Source organism: Falco peregrinus, chromosome 2, assembly GCF_023634155.1.
Source record: "Falco peregrinus isolate bFalPer1 chromosome 2, bFalPer1.pri, whole genome shotgun sequence".
In the NCBI taxonomy this organism is placed as follows: Eukaryota; Metazoa; Chordata; class Aves; order Falconiformes; family Falconidae; genus Falco; species Falco peregrinus.
In genome coordinates this window covers 109207929-109220315 of record NC_073722.1, presented here as the reverse complement: position 1 = coordinate 109220315, position 12387 = coordinate 109207929, and the positions used below count along the sequence as shown (strand labels likewise).

The 12387-nt window shown below is 53.9% G+C and overlaps 1 protein-coding gene across 2 annotated transcripts in view; it reads right to left on the bottom strand.

Annotated features, from left to right (window-relative positions):
- NXN (nucleoredoxin) overlaps positions 1-12387 on the bottom strand; it is a 54029-nt gene that overhangs the window by 1536 nt on the left and 40106 nt on the right. For both annotated transcript variants that reach the window (XM_055794696.1, XM_005233703.4), the window contains exons 5-7: positions 11797-11903; positions 5040-5219; positions 2243-2367 (exon numbers count right to left, since the gene is read on the bottom strand). In XM_055794696.1, the coding sequence (XP_055650671.1) occupies positions 2243-2367; positions 5040-5219; positions 11797-11903 (412 nt within the window). The remainder of the gene's footprint in view (positions 1-2242; positions 2368-5039; positions 5220-11796; positions 11904-12387) is intronic.

Genomic DNA, 12387 nt, shown 5'->3' with positions numbered 1-12387 from the left:
TTGGCATCCGCAGCTCAGGAGCTGGGAACAAGTGCTGAACGTGGGGACTTGCCAGCAGCCTGCCAACACAGCCACGGCCTCACTGCTCACCAGGGGTGGATGCCAAAGGGACCCGGGTGCAAGCCTGGAGCAAACCAGGAAACGGATGGGATGAAGAGCTGTGCTTTGAGCCAACGCTGAGACCCCACCGGCACATCCAAGTGTCTGAGGGCAGGCAAACAGCCACAGGGGTGCTGAGCAGCAGGCGCAGGCTGCCCTCCCTTCAGCACAGCACAGCTCTGGGCAGAGGGAAGAATTTGTCTCCGCCAACGCTTTGCAATGCAAAAAAGCCAGCGCTGGGGCAATTCACTTCCCACTCTCGGCCAAGCTGACCACACGTGGCATCTGAAACTGGGTGTTCCTCTGTGGCCCTTTCCAAGGGCAGTAACAGAAATCAATCAATCTGGTTAGCGGCTGGTGGCTGCACAGCATGTGACGGCGGCGGCTGGCAGGGTAACTCCTGTCGCGCCTCCCCTTCCATTGCAGGGGTTTCTGGCGCAGTCAGACCACGTGGCAGGGAAGGGTGAGCGGGGCTGGGCCCACCACTTCAAGGCTGGGGTGCTCAGCCACCCGCCACCCTCCACCCTTCCCACCTCCCGGCACAGGTGTTGGGATGCCTCATCCTTTAGCTGATCACCGCAAAGGGACCAAAGAACATTTTTAATCAATGCAAAACCAGCCTAGACGGCGCTGGGAGAGGAATGGGAGGCGCCTGCTCCAGCCGTGGCTGGGCTGCTTTGTGCACGGGGGCTGGCGGAGACCCGAGGCCAGTGCTCCCGGCTATTGAGGTGACGGATGAATGGGACGTGCTGGACGCTCCCCATTCTTCAGCCTGGCCGCCGCAGGGACGTCGGGAGCTGGATGAATAGCAGCAATGTTTCAGCTACAGCCAGCAAGCGGGAGAAAAACGCTTCGCAGGCTCTGGGGGAGGGGGGGCAGGTCCTGGACCCTCCCAAAATAGCCTTTCCAACAAGGAGCTTATTCAGGGGCATGGGGCTGAGTTGGGATGCTCAGAGACCCATTACAGCGGTGGGAGCAGGAGCGCCTGCCCAGAGGGGGCCGACTGGGCTGCGGGAGGCAGTGGAGGGGGGCTTGCCTGGCAAGGGGGGCCAGGGTGCGGTGGTGGGGACCCTTTTGTGCGCAGGGCGGCTCCGGAGGGCCCCACTCACGGCACACTGCGGCTGTGACGTGAGCGTGCAGGGACAGAGCAGGCGCACGGCCATGCAGTGGCTGTCACCTGCCCAGGCCCTGAGCAGCGCCTTGGGAGAAGAACTGCAGGCCTGGGGAGGGGCTGGCAGCTTTTTTGACCCTTATACAAAACCTTCCTCATTTGCAAGCCAGCAGCAGCGCAAAGCACCTGAAGCCCCGTTCCCCATTTTCTCCAGCAGATCCCTGGCTCTGAGCACCACAGCCTGCACATGCCCTAAATACCATCCCAGCCACCAACAGTGTGGCCAGCTCAGGAAACAACCCTCGTTTCACAGGGCGACAGGCAAGCAGTGACATGTCCCTGCCAAGACCCAGGGCAGGGCAGAGCGGAGCTGGGATGCCCATGCTGCAGCCAGCAGGGGGAACACACAGCCCCGTGCCACCCTGCTGCCCCCCCAGCAGCTCCTGCCCTCTCCCAGGGGCAGTTTTGTCTGGCATCACCCCAGCCAGCAGTATCGGGCTGCCTCTTGCAGGCACCCCTTAGGGAAGAGGCTGGAGCACCAGTACCTGCCCTCTTCCCAGCATGGGAAGGAAGGCAGCAGCACCTGAGTGAGGGCAGCACCAGCTGGGCCAGGCTGAAACCCAAACCCTGGCTCCTTTCCCCCTGCCCAGCCAGCTTTCCTACCTGCACAGCCTCTCAGGGTTTGTGGGAGCAGCAGGCAGGGCAGCATGGGGCTGGCAGCCCCAGCTCGGCAGATCCTGCTCTCTCCCACCTCCCCCACCCCCGCTCTGCCCATCCCCAACAGCTCCCACACTCGCTGTCAAGCTTTTCCACCTCTGAGCAAACGTGGCTGGGACCCCTTTGCCAGAAGTAATATCCAGCAATGAGAGCGGGGGACTGAGCCAGGACTCGGGTCTGGGTTTGCTCCATGGTCCCTGACTAGCTGCAGTAGCTCAGTGCCTCAGTTTACCCATCTGAACAATGGTGACAGCAGTACCCAGCCCAGCTCAGTCCTCGTACAAAGACACAGCTCTGCGCTCTCCTCTTGCTTACCTCGCCTGCCACAAAGAAAAGCAATGGTGCCTCCTCTTCTTTGGCTTTGTACTTGGCAATGATTTTTTCAGCTATGGGTTGAATCAGTTGTTTCGCTGCCTCCGACTCTCCGTCATCCTCTGAATCTGCAGGGCACAGAGGTGGGGAGACAAAACAAAAGAGGCAAGGCAAAAAGGAGGTTAGGATCAAACGGATGAAAACCGGCCGGGCGCTGGCAGCTCTATCCCACAGCACCACCACGCAGGAAACCAGAGCCTGGATGTGCAGCACAAACTTCAAAGCCCCACGGCTCTGTAGCAATTAGGGAGCAGCTGAAATGTGCTTTTTATGTGAGACAGGGAAACATGTAACAGAAGAGCAGCTCCTGCTCCCCAAATACTTCACTGCTCACTCCCTGGTGCCGTTGCTGAAGCACAGGGACAAACAGGCGCAAAAAAGCTGCTTTGCAGTTTGAGAAGCATCAGCATGTTTTGAAGACCAAACAAATGCACTGATCTGAGGCTGCCTGCCACCCCTGCCCGCCACCCACCATCCCTCCGCCTCGGGACGGCTGCTCAGCAGCTTTTCTGCTTGAGTCTCTGCGGCAGCAGCACTGTGAAGGCAGCTTTGATTTGACAGAGGTAGAGTAGAAAGAGATGGCAACATCAATCAAACACCAGCCACCACTGAAGTTCAAATACTGAGCTGGAAAGAGGAGAGACTGCGTCCTTGAACAGCATCGAGATGAAATGATTTCAATTCAGGGACAACTTTTAGCATTTTTAAAAAAAAAAAAATAAGTAAGGCAGCAGAAAAGAGGCCCCTGGTCTCCCAGCTTGTGCAGCTCTTGTGGTCCCCTATGTAACCACCTGACACAGCTGGTCCAGCCCCCAGCTGGGACTGGCAATGCCCATGCCTGAAGTGCTCTCTGCCCTTGCCCCACTCGTCCCTGTCCTCCTCTCTGGCTTCTCCAAGCAAAGCAGGCAATGCCAGAGACACTGCACGCTGGATTTCAGGGTCTGTCCTGCGTGCATGACGGTGATAAATACATAGAGTTGTGGGGTGTCTGCAGGGATTGATTCTTACACAGACAGCTGCTGCTGGCAGCACTCCAGGCAGCCCTGCACACTCTGGCTAACCCAGCCCTAAGCTCTCCCGGGAAGGATGTAGACCGGTTGGGATTTATTCACAACTAGCACTGGCTAAGCCTGCCATCTCCTGCACCTACCCTCTCCTGGGGGCATTGCTGCCCATGCAGCACAGACACCAGTCTGCTGGGGGTATGTCTCCCAGCAGGACACAGGCTGGCCAGGAGCCCTCATCCCCAGTGCCTGCAGCACCAGCTTCACCTCTGCTCCAGCATATCACCAGCAGGTTTCACCGAGGCCACGCATCCCCTCAAGTGTGAGTGAGAGCCCCCGCTGCCAGCCCAACAGCGCTCTCCTGACGAGCTGTTTGCAGCAAGGTGATAGACAAACTTTGCTCGGAGCAAGATAAAAATAACTCTTTCCAGAGGCCTGCAGCGCCAGCCCCTATCAATCATGCTTGGTGTGGCCAGCCAGTCCTCCCCACGTGAGGAGAGCATTTTTGGCTCTGCGCTCACATCCCCTGCTGGGCTCTGCTGAATAAATAATCAGGGTCAAAAGGAAATCTGAAAGGGAAGAAAGGAAGAGAGTGAGAGCCATGTTATCAGTGCTGCAGAGAAGGGTGTGCTGCTCACAAAGGACATGTGAGGAAGCAGGCCACGAGCCCTGCCCTGGCCCAGGCCCCCTACACAACACCAGCAGGCTCGGGGCATGAAGGGCTTCTTCAGTCAACTCCCACCACAGCTCCACAGAGCACTCATGGAACAGCCGCACTCCCCCCAAGAGCCCAGGACCCCTCGGCTCGCTCCCCTGGATGCTGTGCACACCCCTCTGCCACCCGCCAGGGGCTCAGCCTGCAGTGCAGCTCATCCTGGCTATGGCCCTCGCCTGATTTAACTGTCCATCCATTGCTGGCAGGGAAGCAAAGAGGAACAAGCCAGCTGTGCTTCAGATGAGCTCTAGGCCTCTTTCCAACAGCAGGGAGCTTCCCATGTGGGTTAGCAATGGAAGAGGGACAGGAATTTTGGGGAAAAGCCTGCCCTGTCCTGCAGCCAGTGCCCCACAGGGGAATACCCACAGACAAGCTGAGCGCTAAAGAGATTTCTCTGACGGCCACAGCCCTGCTCAGCCTAGGGATTCAAGCCCTGAGCTGCCGTTTCCAGCACAGAGCTGTAATCTCTCCCAGAGATGCTTCCTTTGCCTCCTCTGGAATATCACGTGTGCCTGAAGTCCCTGCTCTAGAAAGCTTTTCCCGTCTCCACCACCACTGGCCATGACAGTGTATTTCTCGTACTTCCCAGCACGATCAGCATTCCTCTCCACAGCTGCCACTAAAGCATCTTTGATACAATAGCTCCTCTCCACTGCAAATTGTTACGCCATTGTAGCCCTCAAGTCGCTGGGTGGGAGACACGTGGGCTCAGGCAGGCTCTGGTAAACCTCTGCGACCCACAGGAGCCCATTTCTCTGGTACGGACAAGGCTTCAAGTCTGTCAGCCCCCTTAAATCCTTTGGGGGACTCCACAGGGACCTCTCTCTCCCTACGGCCTCTCCGGACACGTGAGCGCATAGCACTGCTCTCAGTGATGGAATGGGCTGATGCCCCTTCCCACAGGCAGTGTTACCACCAGACGCAGGTTCTCAGCCCCGTGGCCAGTTCTAGCCGAGCTGGCAGGTAGCCCAGCCCCCATCCCAAGCACAGGCTCTGCTTTCCAAGCAGCAATGCTCCATACCTACAAAGAGAACGAGGCAGGGGCCCTCATTAAGCTGCACAGCATTGGAGTCTGTCAGCTCCAGCACGGGCTTGGGGTGCCAGGGGAACTCATGGCATTCAATATCGTTCAGCACCTCCACCCGCCCCTGCCGCGTGATCACGTCTCCCTTGGAGTCCAGGACGATGAGAGTCGGGATGCCTGCAACGGAAAAAAAACAGGGGGGATCAGCCAAAGCGCAAATCAGCCAGCGACAGGGCGTGGGGAGAAAGGCCTTTTCCTATCGCCTCCAGCTCTGGCAGCAGCCCAGCGAGCATGCTACCTCTCCACAGCTCGCTCACGGTGTAGGAATCGGGGCCCCTGGATCCTGTTTCTGTCCTAGCAGAGCGCTGTAATTCAGCAGGCAGAGCAGGAAGCTGAGAGACAGGCTCTGGCATTGCCTGCCTCTCCCTGCCCGAGTGCAGGCAGGGGTCACTGCCATCTGGCGCTCCCAGATACAAACACCACCAACACAGGGACCCTCCTTGCAAGAACCTCTTGCAAACTGCCAGACAGACATGCCCCCTGCGCAGGAGGCAGAGCAGCGCTGCCCCACAGGCACCACCACCCCAGCACTGAGATGCGCCTGCCGTTGGAAGAGCCCAGTCCCCGGTTCACAGGAACACATGCAAACCTTTTTGCAGGGTGGACCACAGACAACGGCAGCCAGGAAGCAGGGTGTGTTCCTTCCCAGAATATATTTTAGCAGCCACAATCTCTCCCATGAACCCCTGCACCCCTCCAGCACTCAGCGCCAATTGCCCAGCCATTTCCAGAGCACAGGGATGTGTCTGGTGAGTCATGAGCATTACCTGGTTCGGACACTGTTTCACACCACCCCAGCCTGGTGAGGCACCCAACACTGCCGGTGGGGGAAAGGCCCCTGGGCTGAGTGGCAGCCACACAGCACTAACCACAGGGATTTAGTGCGCAGGGGCACGGCTCACCCCTGGGAAAAGCCAATACCTACGCCTCTGCAAGCAGAGATGGAGCAGGATCATACCGATCATATAAATTAATGCCAATCAGACTTTGCCACATGGCTAAAACACACACAAATGAAGCTGGCACCCGCCTTACTGGCAGTGGCTGTGGTGTGGGGTCTTACTGTCGAGGCTGGGCTCCACACCCAGCTGCCAGTTTCCAAATCCTGCAGGACTGAACTACAGCTACAAGTAATACTACTGTGGCAGAGCAACCCTGCCCTCAGCCACCCTGGGATACCCTCAAGGAGCACAGCAGACTGCCGTGCTGAGGCTGGGGTGGAGGCAAGTCTGGGTCTGTCAGGGAACAGCATGCGGCGAAGAGGAGACTTGCTTGCACACTGGTACTGGCTTGTGGATCTCAAGCATGAAATCAGCTTTGTTTCCCCACCTGGGGCCTGGAGATGCTCGTTACTCAGCACAACACACCTCTGCCAGCCCTGGCACAGCACCAAGCAGGCGGCCTCCTGCCCACGGGACGGAGGTCCAGAGTTATTTCCTTCTGCAATTTGGACCCTTGGGAAAGGAAGGAAGATGTGCATTTTGCTTCATTTGGGGGAAAAAATAAATAAACCAAGAGATAATCAGTTAAGTATGTCCCTCAATATGAAGAGGGACAGTAATCTGCCACAACACATCCCTCCTGAGACTAATGAAGCTGTGCAAGAATGTCCAGAGTCTACTGGATCGTTGCACTGGGCAGGACCAGGGACTGGGGGACACTGGATGAGGTTCTGGCCCTTGGGACAAAGCAGCATTCTGCCCTGAGCTACGGGGCTGGAAAGGCCAGTTATAAAGAAGAAGCCTCTGTAAGGGAGGCAAACACACTTGCAGCAGAGATTTAGCACAAGTCACCTATTCTAATGTGGCTGGGCTGTCAGTGGGGCAGGGTGGACACCAGCTGGCGACCATCCCATCTGATAATGCACCGGTGAGGCTTTGCTGCCACAAAACAGTCTGGGTCAAGTCAACAGGAGTGGCTCACGTTGGTGACTTCATCTGGAAAGCACACCATTCCTCTCTCATTGAGGAGACAAAGAAACATCCCACAAGGAAGGAAGAGGGGACAGTTTGGGATCAGGTCCCAAGTGATGAGTGAAGTGACCAATGCTAGTGCCAGGTGCTGCTGTCTGCTTCTCATCACCTGGGCTTCAATCTGCTCACTATCCAGCACCTCCTGCTTCACCCAGCAACATCCCCCAAACCACGATCAGCAAACCGAGGCAACTCAGATCCTCCTGCCCTCATGCTACAGCTCATTTTAAAGCTCATTCATTAGCAATACCCTGCAGAGACATTCTCTGAGCAGGGGGGACCCAGCATGCTTGCCCTTGCCAAACTCCTGGCACTGTGCTCCCATGTTTGTACCACAGTGGGTTACTCACACGCCCTCTGAATTCAAGGCATGTCTCTAGGAAATACATGGCCATCTGTCTGTCCCATGCCTGCCTGCAGGTCCAGGCGAGTGGCTGCATTCCCCTCATTCCAGCCCAGCAGGGTCCTTGCATTCCTGCTGGTTCACTGGGGCTGTGAGCACCCGGCTGGTGCAAGAGCAGCAGCGCAGGAACCGGCCCAATAACTGGGCTTGCAAATCCTAAGGGTATGCCAAGAAAACCATTTTGTATCACAAAAAGGCTTATTCATTACCTGCTGGTATTCAAAATAGCTCTAGGGCAGGGATGGGTTAAACAGACTGTAAGGAATTGGGAAATCTCACTCTGGCTCTACCCTCCAAGGCACAAAGTACTACTGAAGCCAACAGAAGGCACACAGTGATCAGTATCCCGCATGATCTGGATCTTTATCCATTTGTGATTCCCAAACCTGTCCCACATGCCTGTTTTTCCATCCTCTCCAGACCTGCTTTATACATGAGAGACAGGCAAGGAATGTGGGTTCAGCTTGGTACCCTGTCGCCACTCAGCCTGAACGATGCAGCATATACCAAGACAGAGATTTCAAACAAGCTTTGCTGATCTGGAAAAATTAAGGGCCTAATTTAGACACAGATCTGTGAGTGCGATCCCACAGCTATCAGGGACTTCATCCACTATTCAAAGTATTCTGACTTTACCTGATTTGCATATGCGGACACACACCCCAAAGCATCCAGCCACTAAAACCTCCAACTGTGAATACAAAACAGACTCAAGAAAACAAGGAGTCTTTAAGATAATTCATTCTGGGTTTAGCACGTTCTGCAAATGTAAGTAAGACATCAAAAAGCGTGGGGCTGGGTTTTCAATCTGTTAGGAGGTATGTGACACATGCTAGGCCAATTCCTGCACCTTTTACCCTGCACCAGAGGTTTCTCACCAGCCACCAAGCTCTGGCTTCCTTTCTGGACCTGCCCGGTGAAAGCTGAAGCAACCCATGTGCTCCCGGTGCTGAGCATCGCTGCCTTGCTCAGCTCCTTCCTGCACATCCCTGCCCACATCCCTGGGGTTAGGACACAGCCTTACCAGGCTCACAGTGGCATCCCATAGGATCAGCCTTGTCTTCCCAGGTGAACCCAGTTACTGCTCCCCTAGCAAACACGTTCTCTTTGCACGGGGGACAGACCAGCAGGACCAGGGGAACCATCCTTAACCTAATTCACACCTGCTAACCCCGATACTTTCCCCTCGGTGCCCCCCTCCCTGCTCATCCCAGTCACTATTTGTTATTTTAGTGCCTTTTGGGGGCTTTGGTAATTTCCCTGAGTTATAACACCAGAATTTACTTATCAAGAAGAATCACAGATCAGACACTCCACAATGAATATTGTATAAGCTTGGATAAGAATTAGCATAGACAAGCTCAGTTTGATTTTATGCATTAGAAAATGGATTTGGTTCCCATGGGGCTAGCATTTTATGAAAACAGAGGGGCCAAATGATTTATTACAGAACCTGGCAACACATCTACCTATTTACATATTAAAACCTATATCTGACATGGAAATCTCATCTGCATTAAGTCTGTTTGGTGAGTAATCAAAATCAACATGAAGCAAACACTCAGAATACACCAACCGCAGGTTGTGTGGTGGGTTTTACTGCTGCTCTTTCAGCCTTTCAGAAGAAAGCTCCAGAAACCTTACGGAAGAAGCTTCCCATAACAGTGACTTACAGGCTGCTCCCAGTAGCTGGGCTGTGGGAGTGACCTGCAAGTGTCTGGGCTAAAGCATTGGGGTAGGGAGAAAACAACAGTTTTTGGAAGTTCCCCCAAGGGACTGCAAATCCCAAAGAGATGCCACGGAGTCCACAGCGAATATTCAGGAACCCAAAAGGTCTCGTAAGATACAGAACAACAAGGGGAGATTCCTATCTAAGCACAAAATTCATCACTGCTCCCCATTCCATCAGGAGACCTAACTCAGGGGATTTCACCTAAGGCAGGACCACACAGACTGGGAGCTGCCTGCATAACAGAATTACTTCTAAGCAGCCACAACACAAACATGACTCTTTCTCAAGATAGTGCTGCACCCAGAAGCAATTTAATATAGGTGGGTACGGTACAGCAGCACAGTGACTGCATATACGTTATGAATAGAGGCATTCAAGTAAACCCAAATAAAGACCAATAACTCAACTTACATTTTATACTGAGTTTTTGAATGCTGTAGGGGCCAACACAGGACTAAAACAACAAGAGATTTGACTGTCTTGCTGCTTTCCACCACAGAAACTTAAAGCCGTCAGGAAAGACAAGCTCTTCTGTTGTTTCAGCTCCTGGCCTTACAAAAACCAGTGGAAAAAACCACCCCATATGCATGCTGTGCTCACAATCCAAGGCACCACCAGGATGGTAACCTGGACACTGAGTGGGCTACGTGCTTTCTTTTGCTGGTGCATAGGTGCAACTCCAAAGGGGGCTTTGAAGATGCTTGGCAGCATCAGAGCCATGCATCTGGGGAAAGGCAGATGAGGTTATATGGGTCTGATTTTTCATTTAGGTGGAATAACCACCAGTGGTGATGAGCTCAGACCACAACACGAGCTTTCTTTGCAGAAAGCCTTCCTTACAGCTGGTGCAGCAGCTTGCTGCAAAAGCCTGACTGCAAACAAGCAGGCAACCTCAAAGTCTGCACACAGGATTCCAATTCGCTGGCTGCACAGGGGTCAACAACAACCTGGAGTCCCTGGGAACCGCACAAGGGTTCACCTCCAGCCCTCTCCCTCGTTTACCGGTGACCCAGCACCCTGCTCCACCCCAGAGCACGGTGGGGAAAGAGAGCCCAGCCCAGCCTTGCAAAGCCCATGGCACACAGGTGGGAAGGCAGGTGGGACAGCAACGCCTCCTGCGCAGGGTGCAAATTAGCCTGCCTGCACATTCCCACACGACTTTGGGATCACAGTTCATCCTTGTGGAGAAGTTCCCACTTTACAGGAAAACCATGATAGGTAAGCAGAAGGGTTTGCACTCAAACATGCCTAAATCCCAGGGTCAGTGTCCCTGGGAGAGCAGCTGAAATGCAGGGGGTAATATGGGAGCTACCCTGGCAGAGGAAGGGGTCAGGGTGCAGGGGAACAACAAATACTTTTATTTTCAGGTCAGAACACAGTGACGAGAGACATTTAAGGAACCAGTGGCTGGAGTTAGAGGGAAAGCTGTTGTCACCGTTTCCCGGGCTACAGCATGCCTGCTGCTCAAGTATCCATGTCTGGACACCTTATTTACAAAAAGTCCCAGTGAAACTGGCAGCAGTCCTGCAGTGCTCAGCCGAAACCAGCACTGGAGAGGTCTGTGAGCAGGCCGGGGAAAAGACGGATGAATTTGGAAAGCTCCTGCCTCGTGGGAAGGTAATTAAGCAGCAAACTGATGGCTATTTAAAGCAGGCAAATGGTTGTTCTTGGTTTAAGGTCAGGGAACAGAGCTGAGTGACAGCACCTGAACTCATGCCAGAAGGGGTGTTTGGAGAGGACCCCAAGGAGGGATTATTTCTCCTGCCACTCTGCCCAAGCCCTCAGCCACCTCCGGCAACACTCCTCCTTCCCTGCAGATTGTGTTAACAGCCTGCCAGCCCGCACCCACCTGACGGCCATCAGACAGAAACAGATGAGAAACAGGCACGCTGCAGCAAGACCCTTTAACCACAGGGAGAAACTATATGTACATACATAAGACCTCCTTATGAGCTAGTCACCTTGCATGTCTCTATGCTGCAGTCTGGCCCCTGCAGGAACAAGGTGCCAGTCCCCAGGAGGGCTGCTGTGAGCTTTTATCATCTTTGTGACTCTTTAAAGCCACCCAGACAGACAGAGTCTCTCCCCTGTCTCTATGAGCAGCCGGGGCTGCTGGAATTCTGGCACTGGCCTGTACAGTAAAAGCAAAGCCATGGTTTACATCAAACACACACTCTTCTGTAATTCATGTCACTAACATAAACCAGATGCCATCTTCCTCAGCCTCTGCAGAGAACGATGGCCTGCCTTTGCGCTACATAAAACAGCAAGAAAATGAAATCTAAACCTTCAAGAAAAAGCAAAATAAATAAATCAGTAATTAGGCAAAAAACATCCAAGCCAAAAACAGCTTCCAAGTTTCCAGGAAGAATTAGGTTGTTTATGGAAGTCCTGTTTCAACTAACAGCCTGCCTGGCAGGTGGTAGGAATGTGAGTTTGTGGAGAGCAGAAACATGAAGCTGCTCTGCCTGGGGCACTGCGCTTTGCTTTGCTGTTTTCTTGTTTTAGTTAAACAAGAGGAGACATTACAAATATTCAGCAAGAGCAGGAGAAAGGGGAGCTGTGCATCACTGTGGCCTTTCCTACCTTGTATGCCATAGAGTCGATTCAGGCGTGACCGTCTGGCCTCATCAGCATATGGCACAGCTACCCAGGGCATCTCACTGAAATACTGCTTGAAGGAGTCCTCTGACCTGTGCAAGGGGAACAGGGCATAGAATCCAGAGTACAGCCCCTCTGCCTGCCACACTCTTTCTTCTTCTCATTAAAAACCTGGCCTGAAAACCCCTTTATCCCTTCTACCAAAGCCCACTGGTACGGGCTGCTGGCAGACACAACCTGGGGAGAGCCAGACCAAATTTAAAGCCCCCAGTCCCTTAAGAAGAGGTTTGTCATGCATTTTTTCCCGATAAAATATTTCAAACACTCCAGGGCACAGGAAAGTCAACTCATGGTAACAGCAGCAGCTTGAGCAGCCTTCAGATCTCAGACCCAGGAGCCGCAAAGCAAAATACAGAGCTCCTCCAGAGCAAGTGCCTACTATTGCCCCACTGCTGCCTTTGCCAGCCCCCCTTTGCACTTTGCTGCTGGGCAGAGGGCAAAGGACTTGGGTGGCCCTGCTGATACCAGAGCCAACCTGCTCCACCCCAAATCAGATTTCCTCCTCAAATCAAACCA